This window comes from Felis catus, chromosome B3 (assembly GCF_018350175.1).
Source record: "Felis catus isolate Fca126 chromosome B3, F.catus_Fca126_mat1.0, whole genome shotgun sequence".
In the NCBI taxonomy this organism is placed as follows: domain Eukaryota; kingdom Metazoa; phylum Chordata; class Mammalia; order Carnivora; family Felidae; genus Felis; species Felis catus.
In genome coordinates, this window is record NC_058373.1 from 60,776,043 (window position 1) to 60,795,270 (window position 19,228).

The 19,228-nt window shown below is 40.6% G+C and overlaps 1 protein-coding gene across 3 annotated transcripts in view; it reads right to left on the minus strand.

Moving 5' to 3' along the window:
* CAPN3 (calpain 3) overlaps positions 1-15,454 on the minus strand; it is a 49,945-nt gene extending 34,491 nt beyond the window's left edge. For all 3 annotated transcript variants that reach the window (XM_019832622.3, XM_045059489.1, XM_003987244.6), the window contains exon 1: positions 14,838-15,454. In XM_019832622.3, the coding sequence (XP_019688181.2) occupies positions 14,838-15,146 (309 nt within the window). In that variant the 5' untranslated portion in view covers positions 15,147-15,454. The remainder of the gene's footprint in view (positions 1-14,837) is intronic.
* Between the last annotated feature and the right edge of the window lie 3,774 nt (positions 15,455-19,228).

Sequence of the window (19,228 nt, forward strand, 5' to 3'; positions counted from 1 at the left end):
AAGCCAAATTTATGTGCCTTGGTATGAAGTGGGGTTTTTTTGTTTTTTGTTTTTGTTTTTGTTTTTAATTCTTCGTGCTGAGCACTCAGTGACTCCGTTCCATATAGAGACTTTTGTCCTCAGTTTTGGAATATTCTTACATTATTTCTTTGACATTTCTCTCCCTTTCAATTATTTCCTTCCTTCCTTTCTTCCTTCCTTCCCTCCTTACTCCCTTCCTTTCCCCCTACCTCCTTCCTTCCTTTTCGTGAAACTTCTAAAAATCTGATGTTAAACCTCCTCTAATTTTATTGTATTGTCCTATTTTTGTGTTCTACATCCTAGATTTCCTTGATTTTATATTTTAGCCCTGCTATTAAAATATGTAAATTTCCACTCTCATAGTTTTCTACTTTATATTATGAAAAACTTCAAACTTACAGAAAAGTTTAAAGAATGGACACCCATATAGCTTACATCTAGATTCAACAATTGTTAACATTTTGCTGTCTTTGTTTTACTGACCTATATACGTATATATGGATCCTATTTTTTTTTGCTGAACCATTTGAAAAAATGTTGACAGTGTCATGACACTCCACACCTAAATACTTCAAGGTATACTTAGGCTACAGCAGGCATCTCCTAAGTACAAGAGCACTTCCCTACTGACTTGAATGCCATTATCGCTAAGAAAATGAACTATTATTCTCTAATATTATCTAAAATCTAAAACCATATGCTAATTTCTTTTTTTAAATTTTTAATGTTTATTTATTTTTGAGAGAGAGAGAGAGAGAGAGAGAGAGACAGAGAGAGAGGGAGACACAGAATCCGAAGTAGGCTCCAGGCTCTGAGCTGCCAGCACAGAGCCTGATGCAGGGCTCAACCCCATGAACCGCAAGATCATGACCTGAGCCAAAGTCAGACACTGAACCAACTGAGCCACCCAGGTGCCCCTCCACATGCTAATTTCTTCAGTTCCCCAAATGTCCTTTATAGCTGCTTTAAAAAAAAAAAAAAAAAAAAAAAAGCCAGAATCCAATTAAGGTTGAAGTGAGCATTAGTGAACTGGAAGGGAGGTCAGAAGAAATCTCCTAGAATATCACACAGAGAAGCAAAGAGATGGGAAATTTTTAAAAAAGAAAGAAAAAAAGGTTAAGCTATATGGGGGCTAGAGCAAGGTAAGTTCAGCATAAATCTAATTGGAGTTCCAGAAGAAGATAATAGAAAATATGGAAAGAATTAATATTCTGGGGCGCAGTCGGTTAGGCGTCCAACTTCAGCCAGGTCACGATCTCGCGGTCCGGGAGTTCGAGCCCCGCATCAGGCTCTGGGCTGATGGCTCGGAGCCTGGAGCCTGTTTCCGTTTCTGTGTCTCCCTCTCTCTCTGCTCCTCCCCCGTTCAAGCTCTGTCTCTCTCTGTCTCAAAAATAAATAAACGTTGAAAAAAAAATTAAAAAAAAAAAAGAAAGAATTAATATTTTAAGAAAGTTTTTGCAGTTAATCAGTGACTCCAATCCTCAGATTCAGGAATCCCAAGGAATACTAAGCAGGAAAGATGCAGAAATACATGTTGAAACAAACACAACATAGCAATATGGCAGAATACCAGAGACAGCGTGATCTTAAACACAAAGAGAAAAGGCAGATGGCCTATTAAGGGATACCAATTAGAATGATTGCGGATTTCAGCAAGAATGTAAGCCAGAAGATAGTAAGGAGAATCAGCCTAGGACTGATTACCCAGGAAAACGATTTCATGAATGAGAGTTAATTTTATACAAATAAAAGTTGAGAATGCTTACTACAAGTAGATTCTCACCAAAGAAGTTGTTAAACAAGATACTTTAGGAAAAAGTAGAATTATTTCAGAAGGAAAAGTCTAAGACTCAAGAAAGAACAGTAAACAAAGAAATTGGTAAACGTGTGTAAAATATTGACTGTTTTAGAAAAGTATATTTTCTACTTTTTAAGGTTGAAAAATCAATATAGAGGTAAAATTCTGAGCAACAGTGACAGATTAGTTGGGAGAAGAATATTTAGAGTCAAAGTGCCTTATGGTATTCATATTGTTTTTGAGGAAACTAAAGCTATTGATCAACTTCAGGCTTTGTCAGGATGAAACATATGTTAAGTATTTAGGGTAACCACAGGAAAAAAAAAAAAAACAGAAATAGTCAATAACATCTGAACTAATAGAAAGAAAAAAAGAGAAAACACTTTTAATACGTTTTTAAAAGGGTGTAAAGAGGAAAATAGCAACATTTAAAAAGTAATACCAACGGAAAGGTTATGGTTAAGGTGACAGTAATAAATTCAATAGAGATTGATGTTCATAATCAATGTAAATGGACTAAAACCTTCAGTTAAAAGACAAAGGTTTTCAGATTGCATTAAAACAACAACAGCAGCGTTCTAAGCAGTTTATAAGAAACACACCCAAGACATCAGAACATAGAAATCTATAGCAAGTCTATTCAACAGTGAAGCAGCTAAGATTAAGTTCCCTCTAAAATTAAGACCCAGGGACACCTGGGTGGCTCAATCAGTTATGTCCAACTCTTGATTTCGGCTCACGTCATGATCTCACAATTTGCGAGTTTGAGCCCTGTGTCGTTAGGCTCTGCCCTAACAGCGTGGAGCCAGCTTGGGATTCTCTCACTCCCTCTCTCTCTACCTCTTCCCTGCTCATCCTCTCTCAAAAAAAATAATAAAATTAAAAAAATTAAAAAATAAAATTGGGAGCCAGACAGATTCTGTTACCTCCTTTTTGCTGGAAGGTTTAGCCACTGTAATAAAACAGGAATTTTTGCTCAATACAGTTGTGTATAATGTACTGGGCAGCCCTGTCATTATTTACAAATGACCTAACTATCTGTATGGAAATGGAATTTGTAGATAAATAACTTGGGGTTTTCAAGTTGTTAGAATTACTAAGAGTTTAGGAAATATATATAATATGAAAGTCAAAGGCATGTTTATGCCTGAGAAATGGAGTACAATTTTAAGAAAGATGCCCTTTATAAAAATAATAGCAAAAGCAAAAGATGCCTAGGAAGAAATCTAACAAAGGATGTTCAAACCTTTATGGAGAAAATTATAAAAGAACTTGATGGAAAGATACTAAAGGAGACCCATTTAAATGGAGAGACATCCCTTCTCCATGGATAGGATGACTCAGTATTGTCAAGATGTGCATTATTCCAGGTTGATTCCATGCAATCTCAAAAAAATCCCAACAGGATTTTCTGTGGAACTCAACATCCTGATTCTAAAATTTAAATGGAAAGGCAAGGAGCCAGATACAGTTAAAACAATATTGAAGAAGAAAAGTTAGAAGGACTGGCTCTACTGAATGTCAAGATTTATTGGCACAAGGTGTGGAGTTGGCACAAAGATAGACCAATAAACACAAGTGAAACATGGTAGAGAGTGCAGAGACAGAACCACACATTGGTAAACATTTGATCTGTTTAAAAAGTGATATTACATAAGATTTTTAAAAACAATGAATTCTGCCAGGAGCTTTGACTATCCATATGGAAAAACAACAAAATCTGATCCCTATCTTATATAAGAAAAATCTTCTCTGGATGGATTATAGACCTAAATATAAAGGCAGAAAAATTAAGTTTCTAAATGATAATAAAGGGGCGCCCTGGATGGCTCAGTTAGTTAAGCATCCAACTCCTGATTTTGTCTCAGGTCATGATCTCATGATTCGTGAGATTGAACCCCACCTCTGTGCTAACAGCAGCAGAGCCTGCTTGAGATTCTCTTTCTCTCTGCTCCCCCCCCACTCTCACATTCACAAACACTCTCTTTCTTAAATAAAATAAATAAACATTTAAAAAATGATAATAAAGAAGAATGACTTTGGTTTAGGAAACACTTCTTTAACAGAACATGGAAAGTGCTAACCATAAAGGAAAAATAATAATTAAAAATTAATTTAGAACTTTTAATTCAGAATTTTAAAAATAGGGGTGCCTGAGTGGCTCAGTGGGTTAAGCTTCTGATCTTGGTGCAGGTCATGACCTTGAATTCCTGAGTTCGAGTCCCATGTAGGGCTCTGTGCTGATAGCTCAGAGCCTGGATGGAGCCTGCTTTGGATTCTGTGTCCCCCTCTCCTTCTGCCCCTCCCCTGCTCCCACTCTGTCTCTCTTTCTCAAAAATAAATAAACATTAAAAAATTAAAAAAAAAAGAATTTTTAAAATAAAAAAAAACACCTTAAGAGAGTGAAAAGGCAAGTTACAAGATGGGAGAAGATATATATAGCGTATCTAACCAATAAACAATCAGTATCCAAAGAATGCCTACAGTTCAAGTTGAAAAAGACAACTCAATTGAAAAATTAGCAAAGGCAAGGTATTTCACGGACATCAAGATAACAAATGATCAAGAAATACATGAATGTGTGAAAAGATGCTCTGCCTCATTCATAATCAGGGAAATGCATCTTTTCATACATTTCTTGGCTATTTCTGCCCCTCTACCCCCATTTTCAGTATTTTATTGCTAAGCTATTTTAGCTTCTTCACTATGATGTCCAGAGCTTTGTCTTCATCATGGCCCTCAGGAGGAGCTGTTGTCTTGTGGAATATAAGAGGAGGCAGTCCTAATTATTTATTGAATTGTCACTTTCCCCAGAACTTATGCTCCCCCACCCCCACTCCAGCATGGTGCCATCGTGATTCTCTGCCGAGTAAAGAGAGGGCTGGCTCCCAGCTGGGTACCTCATTTTACCTTTGAATTACCATCATCATTATTTGTTGACTCATCATGCTAATGTATGTCATTTACAATATCTCATTTAATCCTTAAAACTCGGTGAAAGTAAGAATTTTCATATTCTTTTCACAGATGAGGAAACTGAGACCCAAAAATGGTCAGTAACCTGCTGGAGGTCACCTCGCTAAGAGGTGGAGCTGGGATTTGAATCAAGTTTGTCTGATTTGAAAGCATGTGCTTTCCCCATCACTGTGTTATGCTCCTGTCCTTTGCTGCCTCCATTTATAGTAATTGCTACCTTACCTTGAGCACCTACCAGCACTTTAAGGCTGCTAGTTCAGAATAGCCACATGATGAGAACATCACTATGTCCTTTATAAGCAGAACATCTTTCATATGTTCATGTATTTCTTGATCTTTTGTTACTCTCTGTTCATGAAATACCTGTCTTTTGCTAATTTTTCTATTGAGTTTGTCTTTTTCAACTTGAATTGTGGGCATTCTTTGGCTATTGATTGCTTATTGGTTAGATGTGCTATAAACATCTTTTTCCACCTCATGAATTGCCTTTTCCCCCTCTTAAGGGTATTTCTTAATTTAAACTTCTAAACATTCTATTTATGTGACTTGCTAGTGGCAGAACCAGAGTCCAGACACAGGTTTATGTGGTTCTAAGTTTAGTTTTTTTTTTTTTTTAATGTTTATATATTTTTGAGAGAGAGAGCGTGCGCACATGAGCAAGGGAGGGGCAGAGAGACAGAAGGACAGAGGATCTGCAGCGGGCTCCACACTGACAGCAGAGAGCCAGATGTGAGGCTCGAACTCATGAACCATGAGATCATGACCTGAGCTGAAGTTGGGTGCTCAACCGACTGAGCCACCCAGGCACCCCTAAATTTAGTTTCCTTAACTACTCTGCACGACGCCCTCAGGTCTTCCTCTTTGTGTCTAGCCCAGTGATCCCACTTCTCTCGAAACTGTCTGACAGAAGATGACACATCTAAATCAGATTACAAGAAGACCTCCTGAGCCGGGTTTATGGGAAAGATAAGTAATATCCCTGAGAGGAGAAGCTGCATAGCCAGTGACTGAGCCCTCAGCCCTGGAACAGAGGGCTCACTACATACAGCCTGGGTTTTCCTGTAGTTCTGTTTCTTCCCTCTCATTCCACATTGGAAGGGAGTAATTTTATTTTTTGCCAACCTAGGGTTTCTTCTTCTCAGAGTTGAGTAGTGCAGGCCAGGTGACCCCCCTGGCTGGGAACATACACATGGAGAGTGTTAGTTACACAAGCGATGGGGCACACGGAAGGGGCCATCAGAGCAAGAGACCTCTGGTGTCACCACACATTGTCAGAAAGCTTTCATCTTCTGAGCACTGAAGCAGTGGCCAAGCTCTGGGTCCTCAAGAGTCGGTGGTCAGCTCTCCTCCACATTTTACAACTTCCTTCAACTTCATTTCAGACTGAAAGGAGCCAGGCTACTTGAAAAAATAAATTGTTCTACGTCTGGGGCAAGAAATGTACAAGATGAGCCTGGGGCATTCTGTTGTGGCCAGAAAACAAGAAATCTGTTTAAGATTAATGGGGTCATGTCAAATGATATAGGAAATTTATAGGGGGTTCCCACTGGCCAAAGATGGGACAATTTGAGCATCAAGGAAGTCATGACTGTAATGGATTAAAACATGTTGCAATGTAGGGTGCCTGGGTGGCTCAGTCGGTTAAGCCTCTGACTTTGGCTCCAGTCAGGATCTCGTGGTTTGTGAGTTTCAGCCCCATGTGCTGATAGCTCAGAGAATGGAGCTGCTTCAGATTCTATATCCTTCCCTCTCTGCCCCTCCCCTTCTCGCAGTCTGTCTGTCTTTCAAAAATAAATAAACATTAAAAAATAAAAACATGTTGCAATGTTTACTACTAATCATACCCTTAGTAGGGTATTGTTCCAAGCTATGATATTTAAGAATGCAGAGAACATAGGAATTATAGTCGATTCTCGTTATTTATGGTAGTTATGTTCTATGAGGTGCCTGTGAATGGTGAATTAGTGAATATTGAACCATTGCTCCTGGAGGAAATACAGGATTAGATTCCTGTGACCCTCTAGTCACATTTTAATCAACTGATCAATACACACTCTTAAGTGTGTTTCTGTTTAAAGACACCTTATTTAATATATTTTATTGAGTCATTAACATTGCCCTCACAACCAACTCAAGCATTAATGAAGCTTATCTAACACATATATTTTCTCCCTGAGGCACACCCCAGCCTTCTTGCATTAGGAACATGAGAAAGCACTTTACATTTTAAACAGAGAAATCACCAACAAGAAGTGCAAAAATGTGAAAAACGTGGCACTGTGTAGACTATGAAAAGGACACCTGTTTACAGTGTGAGAGCTAAGCTGAGAAGGCCGACTGTCCCCTTGATTTCATCTGGGAATGTGCGTGGAGGGCGACTCAAAATTTTCACTGCCCTACACATGTCTGCAGATGACCACAGAAGCACCTTGGAGACTGATTTGGGGTTACAAAGAAATGTTAGTGAGTAGGGGAATTCACAAATACAGAACCCAGGAGTAATGAGGATCGACTGTATACAGATCATAGCACTGACACCTCCAGTGCTGGAAAAACCATATTACAGGGGAAGGTTAGGGGAGGTTTATAACTATTTGATCTGAAACAATTAAAAGAAGGATGAGATTATTGATGAACAGGGAGAATTACTACGTACAGGAAATCTGCTGACTGTTTCACTGTCTTCTGGATCAGACTAGAGATAAGGGGCAAAAATTGTGGCCAGAAAAGTTCTGGCTAGAAATGAGGATGCACTTTCACGCTGTGAAAGTTACTAACGATAGGCAGGTTATTGAAGGAGCTGGGAGCATCTGTTTTCCCTTCAAAATCTTAACATCAGGAAAGAAACTTTGAAATGGAATGGCTGAAAGAAAACGTTTCCAAAGATCCCAAACAATACTAAAATTTATAAGGAGTTTTTGATAGCAGCTTTAATGGTATCTTCCCAGTAGTCTGGGGGAATATAATAAACTTCTATTAGTTATAGAAGTTATTATATTATAATAAACTTCTATTAATAAAGTTCTGATGGTGATTATTTAGACTTGAAGTTTAGATGAAATGGTAAAGCAAGTGTCAGCTTCTCTCTTTTTGTTTGTTTGTTTTGAGAGAGTGAGTGGATAAGGGGAAAAGGGAGAGACTCTTAAGCAAGTTCTATCCTCAGTGTGGAGCCTGATGCAGGGCTTGATCCCATGACCCTGGGATCATGACCTGAGCCAAAACTAAGAGTTGGACACCCAGTCAACCAAGCCACCCAGGGGCCCCCTTGTTTGGGCTTTTCAAGTTTTTAGCCTCTACTACAAAGTTGTAATCATCAAGACAGCATGGTATGGTTTTGGCACAAAAACAGACACATAGACCAATGGAATAGAATAGAGACTCCAGAACTGGACACACAAATGTATGGCCAACTAATCTTTGACAAAGCAGGAAAGAATATTCAATGGAAAAAAGACTGTCTCTTTAACAAATGGTGCTGGGAGAACTGGACAGCAACATGCAGAAGAATGAAACTAGATCACTTTCTTACACCATTCACAAAAATAAACTCAAAATGGTTAAAGGACCTGAATGTGAGACAGGAAACCATCAAAACCCTAGAGGAGAAAGCAGGAAAAGACCTCTCTGACCTCAGCCACAGCAATTTCTTACTTGACACGTCTCCAAAGGCAAGGGAATTAAGAGCAACAAGGAACTATTGGGACCTCATTAAGATAAAAAACTTCTGCACAACAAAAGAAACAACCAACAAAACTAAAAGGCAACCAATGGAATGGGAAAAGATATTTGCAAATGACTTATTGGACAAAGGGCTAGTATCCAAAATCTATAAAGAACTTACCAAACTCCACACCTGAAAAACAAATAATCCAGTGAAGAAATGGACAGAAAACATGAATAGACACTTCTCTAAAGAAGACAACCAGATGGCCAACAGGCACATGAAAAGATGCTCAATGTCACTCCTCATGAGGGAAATACAAATCAAAACCACACTGAGATACCACCTCACGCCAGTCAGAGTGGCTACAATGAACAAATCAGAAGACTATAGATGCTGGACAGAATGTGGAGAAACGGGAACCGTCTTGCGCTGTTGGTGGCAAATGCAAACTGGTGCAGCCGCTCTGGAAAACAGTGTGGAGGTTCCTCAAAAAGTTAAAAATAGACCTACTCTATGACCCAGCAATAGCACTGCTAGCAATTTACCCAAGGGATACAGAAGTGATGCATAGGGGCACTTGTACCCTAATGTTTATAGCAGCACTTTCAACAATAGCCAAATTATGGAAAGAGCCTACATGTCCATCAACTGATGAATGGATAAAGAAATTGTGGTTTATATACACAATGGAATACTACTTGGCAATGAGAAAGAATGAAATAGGGCCTTTGTAGCAACGTGGATGGAACTGGAGAGTATTATGCTAAGTGAAATAATTCATACAGAGAAAGACAGATACCATATGTTTTTACTCTTGTGTGGATCATGAGAAACTTAGCAGACGACCATGGGGGAGGGGAAGGGGAAAAAAAAAAGTTAGATAGGGGAGAGCCAAACCATAAGAGACTCTTAAAAACTGAGAATAAACTGAGGGTTGATGGGGGTTGGAGGGAGGGGAGGGTGGGTGATGGGTATTGAGGAGGGCACCTGTTGGGATGAGCACTGGGTGTTGTATGGAAACCAGTTTGACATTACATTTCATATTAAAAAAATAATTCCGGTTAACATACAGTATTAACTGTATTAAGTGTTATTATCAGGTATATAATATAGCTATTATTTATTATTGTTATATATTATATTATTTATATTTTTATATTCATAACAATAATTTTCATAATTATATTTTAATTTATGATAATTATATTTATAATAAATATTTTATATTTATAATAATATATTATTTATACATCATATATATAAATTATATATTATATTTATATAATATGTTACTACATATTATATAAACATATATAATATAGTGATTCAGCAATTCCCTAGACCACCTGGTGCTTATCACAAGTTAACTCCTTAAACCCCATCACCTATTTCACCCATCCCCCAACCCACCTGGTAACCATCAGTTTGTTCTCTGTAAGTACCAATCTGTTTCTTAATTTGTCTCTCTCTTTTTCCCCCTTTACCCATTTGTTTTGTTTCTTAAATTCCACATGTGAGTGAAATCATGTGATATTTGTCTTTCTCTGACTGACTTTTTTTGCTTAGCATTATACTCCCCAGCTCCATCCATGTTGTTGCAAATGGCAAGGTTTCATTCTTTTTTATGGCTGAATAATATTCCATTGTACATATATACCACTTCTTCTTTATCCATTTGTCTATCGATGGGCACTTGGGTTGCTTCCATAACGTGGCTATTGTAAATAATGCTGCAGTAAACAAAGGGGGGCATGTATCCCTTTGAATTAGTGTTTTCGTATTCTTTGGGTAAATACCCAGTAGTGTGATTGTTGGATCATAGGGTAGTTCTATTTTTAACTTTTTGAGGAAGCTCCATACTGTTTTACACAGTGGCTTCACCATGTGTCAGCTTCTTGTAAGCAGACCACTTCCCAAGTGTTAGTTGGGGTCTCACAGTTCCTTGAAGATCTTGAACCCCCACCTTATAGGCTCTGAGAGGGCAGAGACTTCCCCCCCCCCCACCACAGTTCAGTGGGTTCCTGGCAGTTTGATTCTAGATGCCTCTCTCTTTCCCCACTCCTGTGCTTTCCACACTCTGACTTCTGGGTGTGTTGGCTCATTCTGCCTGTGTAACTCAAGACACTAACTTCCCCCTTGACCAAAAAGTTACTTTTTACTTGCCTCAGGCATGTCACAAGTTCATGAGTTAAAGATGCCTTTGAGTGTCAGGTCAAGTGGAGGGATGACATTGGAGTGTGTGGCCTTCTGCCCTGTTGCTTCCCCCCCACCCCACTTTGGTTTCTGTTCTAGCTCCCTTCCTCTTGTAAATAAACTAGCATTTTCCCCTCTTTTTTTCCCCATTAAACAACAATCCTGTCCCTCCTAGAGAGAAATTATCCTTTCTGTAATTATAAGAATCTTACTGATTTTTCCTTATGAGTTTTCCTCATGAAGAGAAAAGCTAGAGTCTGACAGGTTAAGGATTTACATTTTGTTAAGCATGCTTGTAAATATCTTAAAAAAAAATCAAAGATGTTTTTGTAGTGGTTAACAGGACTTAACCTGAAAAATGTAATGATTTATTTATTATCATTTTGGGCTTTTTCTTTGTATTGAAGTGTAATTAACATACAGTGTTATATTAGTTTCAGGTGACAACATATTGATTCAACAATTCGATACGTTACTCAGTGTTCACTTCGTTAAGTGCAGTCACCATCTGTCACCAAACAACATTATTACAATCTTACTGACTATATCCTCTACATTGTACTTTTTATCTCCATGACTTATTTATTTTATAACTGGAGGTTTTTACCCGTTAATCCCCTTTATTTCACCCATCCCCTAACTCTCTTCCCCTAAGGTAGCCACCAGTTTGTTCTTTTTTTGTTTATGTGTCTCTTTGTTTCTTTCTTTGTTCATTTGTTTTGTCTTTTAGATTCCACATTTGAGGGAAATCATTCGGTATTTTCCTCTGTCTGACTTATTTCACTTAGCATTATACTCTCTAGGTCCATCCATGTTGTTGCAAACGGCAAGATCTCATTCTTTTTTATGGCCTATTGTGTATGTATATATACATATATATAATGTATATATATATATATACACATATATATGTATATATACGTATATATACACAATATGTATATATATGTATATATACACAATATGTATATATATGTATATATACATATATACCACATCTTCCTTATCCATTTATCTATTGATAGACACTTGAGTTGCTTCCGTATCTTGGCTATTGTAAATAATGCTGCAATAAACATAGGGGTGCGTATATCTTTTCAAATTAGTGTTTTTGTTTTCTTTGGAAAAATACCCAGTAGTGGAATTACTGGATTGTACGGTATTTCTGTTTTTAATTTTTTGAGGAACGTGTTTTCCATAGTGGCTGCACCAATTTGCATTCCCACCAAGAGTGCTCAAGGGTTCTCTTTTCTTCGCATCCTCACCAACATTTGTTATTTATTGTCTTCTAGGTTTTAGCCATTCTGACAAAGTGATATCTCATTGGTTTTGATTTGCATTTCCCTGATGAAATTGGGCAAGAGTAATCAGTTTCCCAGAGGCCCTGTTCTAGAAGCCCATTCTCTTCTGTCCAGGGGTTTGTCATCAAGAAAATCTGGCTCAACAATTGGGAAGTATTGTATGGTTTGTTTGCTTTCTGATTCTAGAAATAGGGGCAAGAGGAATCAGATAGCTTGGCCTCGAGACACAATGCACGAAGCTCCCCAATAGAAGAGGCAAGGCAGTGAGGGTAGCACTCACGGGCGAGTGAAAAGAGATTATAGGTGTGCCCAGACAGGTGGCCTGGGTGTCTCTTCTTTTAAGAGGGTAAAGCTGAAAGTGCAGCATCATCTTAGCTAGAATTGTAGCTGGCCTGAATAATTCTCCCCTTATCACCACCACCACCACCACCATCTAACTGTAACAAGTAAAAGTTGATTATGAAGAAAAGCTCAGACTGGCTTTCAGTGATTCTGTGCCTCAGATAGTAAAAGCAGGAATGGTCTCTCGTAGGACATAGTCTCCATTTCAGACTGCTCAAACCTGACAAAGGTCACTACATCTATGGAATGCAGGGAAAACTGACGTTTCCAATAAGTGCTTTACACTTCAGAAAGTTCCGGGATCGTTTCACTCTTTCAATTTCAGTCAACTTGTGTGATTGCCCTTTCTGGACTTTAATCACTTCAACTGTATGTGAAGGGGTGTTGGTGGTAGGAGCACAGTTGGAAAGAGGTCTTTTGGTGCCCCTAATGTCACACTGACAATGGCAGTATCAGTTTTAGGACTGAAGTCGTGCCTAGAGCATAATAGACCCTGGTAGCATTTTTATCAAAATGCAAGTATAGCTTTTAAGACTAAAAGCCACCAATAATTTCACTAAAAGCAGTATTTGTAAGGTTTTTGGTTTTTTTTCTCTGTAGTAATATTAGAAAAGGCTTTTAGGAACCCCCAGCCTTGGAATGCTGGGCTGTCCTTATCTCTTGGTGGTCAGTGCCCTCAGATGTGAGTTTTCATTCACCACCAGCAGCTCAGTACCCACTGTGGGCCTGGCCCTTCTCTGACTACTGGGGTCCAGCATTGAATAGGAATAGGTCCTGTTATCAGATAGGGAACAGACATGTGAAAGCCTGAAGAAAGTGACACCTGAGCACTGGAGAGAGGGTGAGGAGGAGCAAATCAGATAAAAACAAGGGCATTCCACTTTTCACTCATATGTGGAACTTGAGAAACTTAATAGAAGACGTGGGGGAAAGGGAGGGGGGGAAACTTGTTACAAACAGAGAGGGAGGGAGGCAAACCATAAGAGACTCTTAAACACAAACTGAGGGCTGATGGGGGTAGCGGGGTAGAGGGGAAAATGGGTGATGGGCATTGAGGAGGGCACTTGTTGCAATGAGCACTGGGTGTTGTATGTAAGCAATGAATCATGGGCATCTACCCCCAAAACCCAGAGCACACTGGATACACTGCATGTCAGTCAACTTGACAATAAATTATATTAAAACAAGCAAAATAGAACACAACAAAAAACAAGGGCACTCCAGACAGAGAGCATGAGCAAAGGCCTTGAGGTCTGAGGAGACTTGGAACAACGGAGGAGCTGAGTGTGTCACCGTCCGGGGGAGAGGGTGCCAGCCTCAAAAGGGCTGATAGCTCAGCTCAGGAGTTTGGAGTTATCCTGAAGGCATGGGTGGAGGGGAGAACGGTGTCACGGAAGATACTTCAACAGGGATGGGACACATCCCAGTGCTCTGGCAGCAGGGCGGTGACTGGGCTGGAGAATGAAGTTCTTTCCAGTACTTTCTTCTAAGGAGAGAACTCAGGATAGTCACAGGCCTTACCACAGGCCTCCCGGGAGAGGAAAGGAGCCCTTGGGGGAACCCAGGGGCTGAGAACAGGGTTGTTGGATGTTTCATCTCAGGTTAGAAAGAAAAACGTGGCTAATGAATAGGACTTCAGCGTCACTTGATTAAGTTAATGAATAGCTCGGGGCCTCAGCTTAAAGGATCTCCTCAGGGAGGGTTAGTTCTTGCCTTTTGAGCTCACTGTACCCAGAACGCTATCTTCTGACAGCCTTCCCTTCAGGACTCTAGGCTCCAGGGGAGCAGGACTTCTTGTCTTTTTTATCCACAGCTGTCTCCCTTGTTGCTTGCCTGCATTCCGGCCCTACCAATGCCCAATAAATATTTCTTGAATTAAGCACCAGAGTCATATGGGCGGTCTGATCAGAGAAGGGAGGCAAGAGGATATGCTTTTCTTTCTGGTGGATCACTGTACATGAAATCCAGAGGCTGGAAGAGTTACCTAAAGAGAAAGGATTTTATTCAGGGCTGTCATGCTCGCTCTGGATGTACTTTTCTCTGTGCGCCTTTATTTTCTCACGTGTGAGGCGAAGTATGTGGACGAAACCGACTGCTAGGATTTCTCTTTCTAATCCTAACACTCTATGCATGAAAAAAGTGATCTTTGCCAGCTCCTCTCCTCTTTCTGGGGCTTCTCTGTTGCAGAAAGTCATGGCTGCTGGCAGACTAAAGATGTCATTCGTTGTGATTTTAGCCCTAGAAGTTGAAGGACTCTTACAAAGAATTTGTCGTTGGTGTTGTTCTGGGAAAGGGCTATTTACTTTTATAGGCTGGATTACACTGAATTCCAATTTCTTTTATAGAAAGCAAGATGTTTTTTAGGAAAAGAGAGCAAGAGAGTGAGAATGGGCTCGGCCTCAGTCGAGGGCAGAGCCCTGGGGAGCCTCTGCCAGGACCCTTCCCCCAGCGCCCATGTGCACCGTGGGGCTGCGGGGAGGTGCTGAGTGGGAGGACTTCTAGGAGGGGAAAAAGCCCAACGGGCAGCCAGCAAGCTACTCACCGGAGGTCTCTTCCAAATGAACTGGATGGGGAACTTCTGGCTGTAAAAGAGAGAGGTCTCATCTGGTGGGAACTCGGGATCCAGATAAAGAACCTTCTTTTCTAGACACTTCTTGTGAAGCTGCTCAAATGTCTTCTCTTTCACTCCGATAATGGGAAAATTGCGGCTGATGATGGCTGAATAGATGCCACTTGGGTTTCCGCCCCCGGCCTCGGTGGTCTTGCCTTGGCCCTGCTGGGGAATTGGTCCCGGGGACCTGGGCTCAGCCCCTGTCCGTGGGGCCACAGATGCGCTAATGACGGTTGGCATGGCAGGCAAATTTGGAAGGAAAAGGTTTTTTAAAGAAAACAAGATAGAACTACCTTCAAGGAAAGGAAGCAACGGCAAAGGGGAAGTTGGAGTGATTCTGTCATCTGAGAGAAAATGTCCACATCCAAATTCAAAGCTCAAAGCCCATCAGAAGGTCATCCAGCTTATGTCCATCTTAAAAGCTGAGCTGTGATCCGGAAGAAATAGGTTTTTCTGAGGAAGGAGCACTAAGGGTTTCTGCAGGAGTGTTTACCTGGGGGCTCCTACCGGCAGCATGCATGCCAGAGGGAGAGAGGGAGAGAGAGAGAGTGAGGGCTGTGTTTCAGTGGCTTGGAGAAGCTTGAGCCAAGAAAACTAAAAATAGGCATGAAGAAAGATTATGAGTATGAGAGCAAAAGAAGCTATGTGCTGGACAGAGAAGGACCTGAATAGGAACATTTCTGGGTTGTCATTAAGTGCTGGTGTTGTCAGGAAATGAAAGGGGAATACTTGAGGAAGTTGAACACTGAAAATTAGCAAAGTACTGCTGATGTGTTATTGAATCGGCTCCTATATAGATCATCAAACTATAGGCCACTGAATGAATGGAGAACAATATCAAAGAAAAGGTAGCCAGGCTGAATGTGAGACACTGAATTCTAGGAGAATGTTTTAGATATTTTTGAGCACATAATTTTTAGTTTCTAAAACTCTAGGATATCAACATTATTCAGTTGGGTTTGGCATCTCTTCTAGAATGTTATGGTGTCAGCGTTCATTGGAACTGTCTGGGTGGAAAATGCCACTCAGCAGAGTCCCCAGTTGAGAAAAATCCCTGTCCTTCTTGCCCACTTGACCTAGACACCTCTCATCTCTCCCCACACCCCAAAATAAACACTGGACCAAATTTGCTACAAAAAGTACACCCGAGTATGGACTATGCAGGCACACATTAGGCATCTGAGTCAGCAGGTGGAACTAGACACTGAATCAGGTTGCCTGTCAGGTCTTGGGGGATGTCATTCCAGAGAGAGTTGGTATCAGGGCTCTTGGATAAGCACAAGTGGCCCTGGGGAAGGGAATTGCCTACTTGGCCTCCATCTTGCTTTATACCCATCCGTGGTAGCTTCTACCCAGGCCGTAAGGAGACGGCTACATTCCATGTGTGGCTCAGTGGAGGCTTGTGCTAGACTGTAGCCATGCCTGTTTCCACATGACTAGTCTCATCAGCCCAAGGCTAGAGGCTGTGAGACAAGGTGGCAAGTGATAGCTGAAATAGGGAATACTACCAGGCTCACCGTCCCTGGGGTTGCAGCTTTGAGGAGCCCTGTGTCTGGAGCTACTGCTTATAGGGACCATCAGCCTATCCTCCTGTCCCCTAAGAAAATGCCCAAGGACCTTTACTACTGCTTTTGGAGAGGCAGAAAATGGGAGGGCAGCCTGAAGGCTGACGGCCAAGCTTCAAAGCCTGGGCTTTCTGCTTGCTGGCTGTGCCTGTGTAACTTTAGGTGAGTTACCTCTTCCTTTCTTCCTGTGTCTCAGTTCTCTCACCTATAGACTGGGTATGTGGATAGTCATTCTGTTACTGAGTTATCATAAAATTTAAACAATTTTAATTTATGTAGAACATTTAAGATCGTGACAAGATTGTCTTAAGCACTCAATAAATGTTGTTTTTAGAGGTGACCCGAATTTAATAGATCAGGTTGAATTGCAGTCAGTCGGTGTTCAGTCTACGAGATTTATTTACTGAATATCTTCCATGTGTCCATCCCTGGGATAGGTGCAGTCTTCCCAGCATCACGTGGTCACAGCATCTCCAATCGGAGGCATGCCTATCTGCCTGCACTAAAAAGTCCTCTAAAGAGATTGACCTCCATTCTCAAACTCCCCAGTGGCATGGAAAGCAAAGTGGGGGAGTTTCCTTTCTCCACCATCAAAAGCTTGAGTCCCAGCCCTACTCTATACTCTTCAATTCACAGCACCCACCCACATTTTATTGTTTCTGCTTATTGAGCTTTCCACTTGCCCTCAAGATCGTAAACTCTGGGCCCCCATCCCACTCTCAGGGCTAAGCACATATTAATAAATATGTGTTGTGTATCTGTTGAATGAAATTTCCCTATGTGAGGAGAAATTTCTTACCCTTCTCTTTGCTAATGCAATAAAAATTTCTTGGTCAATTTGCCCCTGTGGTTGGAGCTGTCTCTGGGCCACACACCTGCCGACTTTTCTTTCCTTGGCAGTCTAAGTAACTTGGTAACTAAGTTGAGTATGTGATAAGATGAGCCTATTGTCAGAGCAGGGTGGGAATATCAAACATAGAGTGCAAGGTGCTATTCACTTTGCTCTATCAATCATTGTGGATGAAACCCCCTCAGATTAGTGGGTCCAAACACAAGGTTTATTCAGCTGCCTCATGCCATCAGGGAGAAATCCAATCTGAGCCCAAGAACAAAGGGCAGATAATGAACAGCTGTGCATTTCGATTCCCAGAAGTCTCGTCAAGGATAAAGAACTAGCTTTTAGAACATATTTCAGGCAATGTCACATGCTATCTGAGGTTGGAATGGTTTCTTTTGCACCAACAAGGCCAATCAATGGCTTTGTATCACTGTCTTTTCCATCAATAAATATTTCTTTTTTTTTAATGTTTATTTTTGAAAGACACAGAGACAGAATGCGAGTGGGTTAGGGGCAGAGAGAGAGGGAGACACAGAATCCAAAGCAAGCTCCAGGCTCCGAGCTGTCAGCACAGAGTCCGATGCGGGGATCGAACTTATGAACTGTGAGATCATGACCTGACCCGAAGTCGGACCCTCAACCGACTGAGCCACCCAGGTGCCCCAATAAATATTTCTTTGATTCAACTCTATTGGAGGAAATGCATTTGCTTATAACACCCATCATTCATTGAGCGTCCACTGTGAGCTAGCCACTTCATATAGTTTTTAAAACTTTTAATTTTATTTTTTATTTATTTATTTATTTTTAATTTTTTTTAATGTTTATTTATTTTTAAGACAGAGAGACAGAGCATGAACGGGGGAGGGGCAGAGAGAGAGGGAGACACAGAATCGGAAACAGGCTCCAGGCTCTGAGCCATCAGCCCAGAGCCCGACGCGGGGCTCGAACTCACGGACCGCGAGATCGTGACCTGGCTGAAGTTGGACGCTTAACCGACTGCGCCACCCAGGCGCCCCAAAACTTTTAATTTTAAAGTAATTTTAGATTTACAAAAGAGTTGCAGGATAGTACAGAGTTTCTGTATACCTTTCGCTCGGCATCCCCTAGTGTTTACACCTTATGTAACCATGGTAGATGATCAAAACTAAGAAATTAATGTTGGTAAAATAGTATTAACTAAACTACAAGATATATTTTGATTTGATAGTGTTTCCACTAATGGTTTTTTTCCCTCTTCTGTTACAGGATCTGATCCAAGATCCTGTACTGCATTGTAATGTCTCCTCAGTGTCTTCCGGTCTCTGATGGTTCCACAGTCTTTGCCTCTCATGACTTGGTACTTTTGAAGAGTACTTGGAAGTTACATTGTAGAATGTCCCTCAACTGGAGTTTGATGATTTTCATACTATTAGACTGAGGTTATGGATTTGGGGGAAGAGTATCATAGAAGTCATGTGCCTTTCTCATTTGGGGGAACAGGATCTAGAGGTGTTTTATCACAGGTGATGTCAATCTTGATCACCTGACTAAGGTGGTATCTACCACGTTTCTCCAAAGTAAAGTTACTATTTTTTCCTTTCCACACACATAGAATATTTTAAATCTGTATGACAACCTTGCAGGTTTGATTAATGCTATTTTACAACTGAGGAAACGTGAGATATCTGCTGTAATTTTACAGTGACATCATGGAAAAGTCACAGAATTTTAGAAGTGATCTCTTTTCTTTAAGAGATGAGGAAACCAAGGCCTGGAGAGATTAAACGGCATGGCCAAGATCACTCAGTTCACTGCAGAACCAAGCTAGACCCCAGGTTTTCTGATTTCCAGGGAGGGACTAAACACATAACTAGGATTCCAATATGTGAAGTAGGCATAAGAACACTGGATCCTTGCATATAAATAGTGAGGGCTCC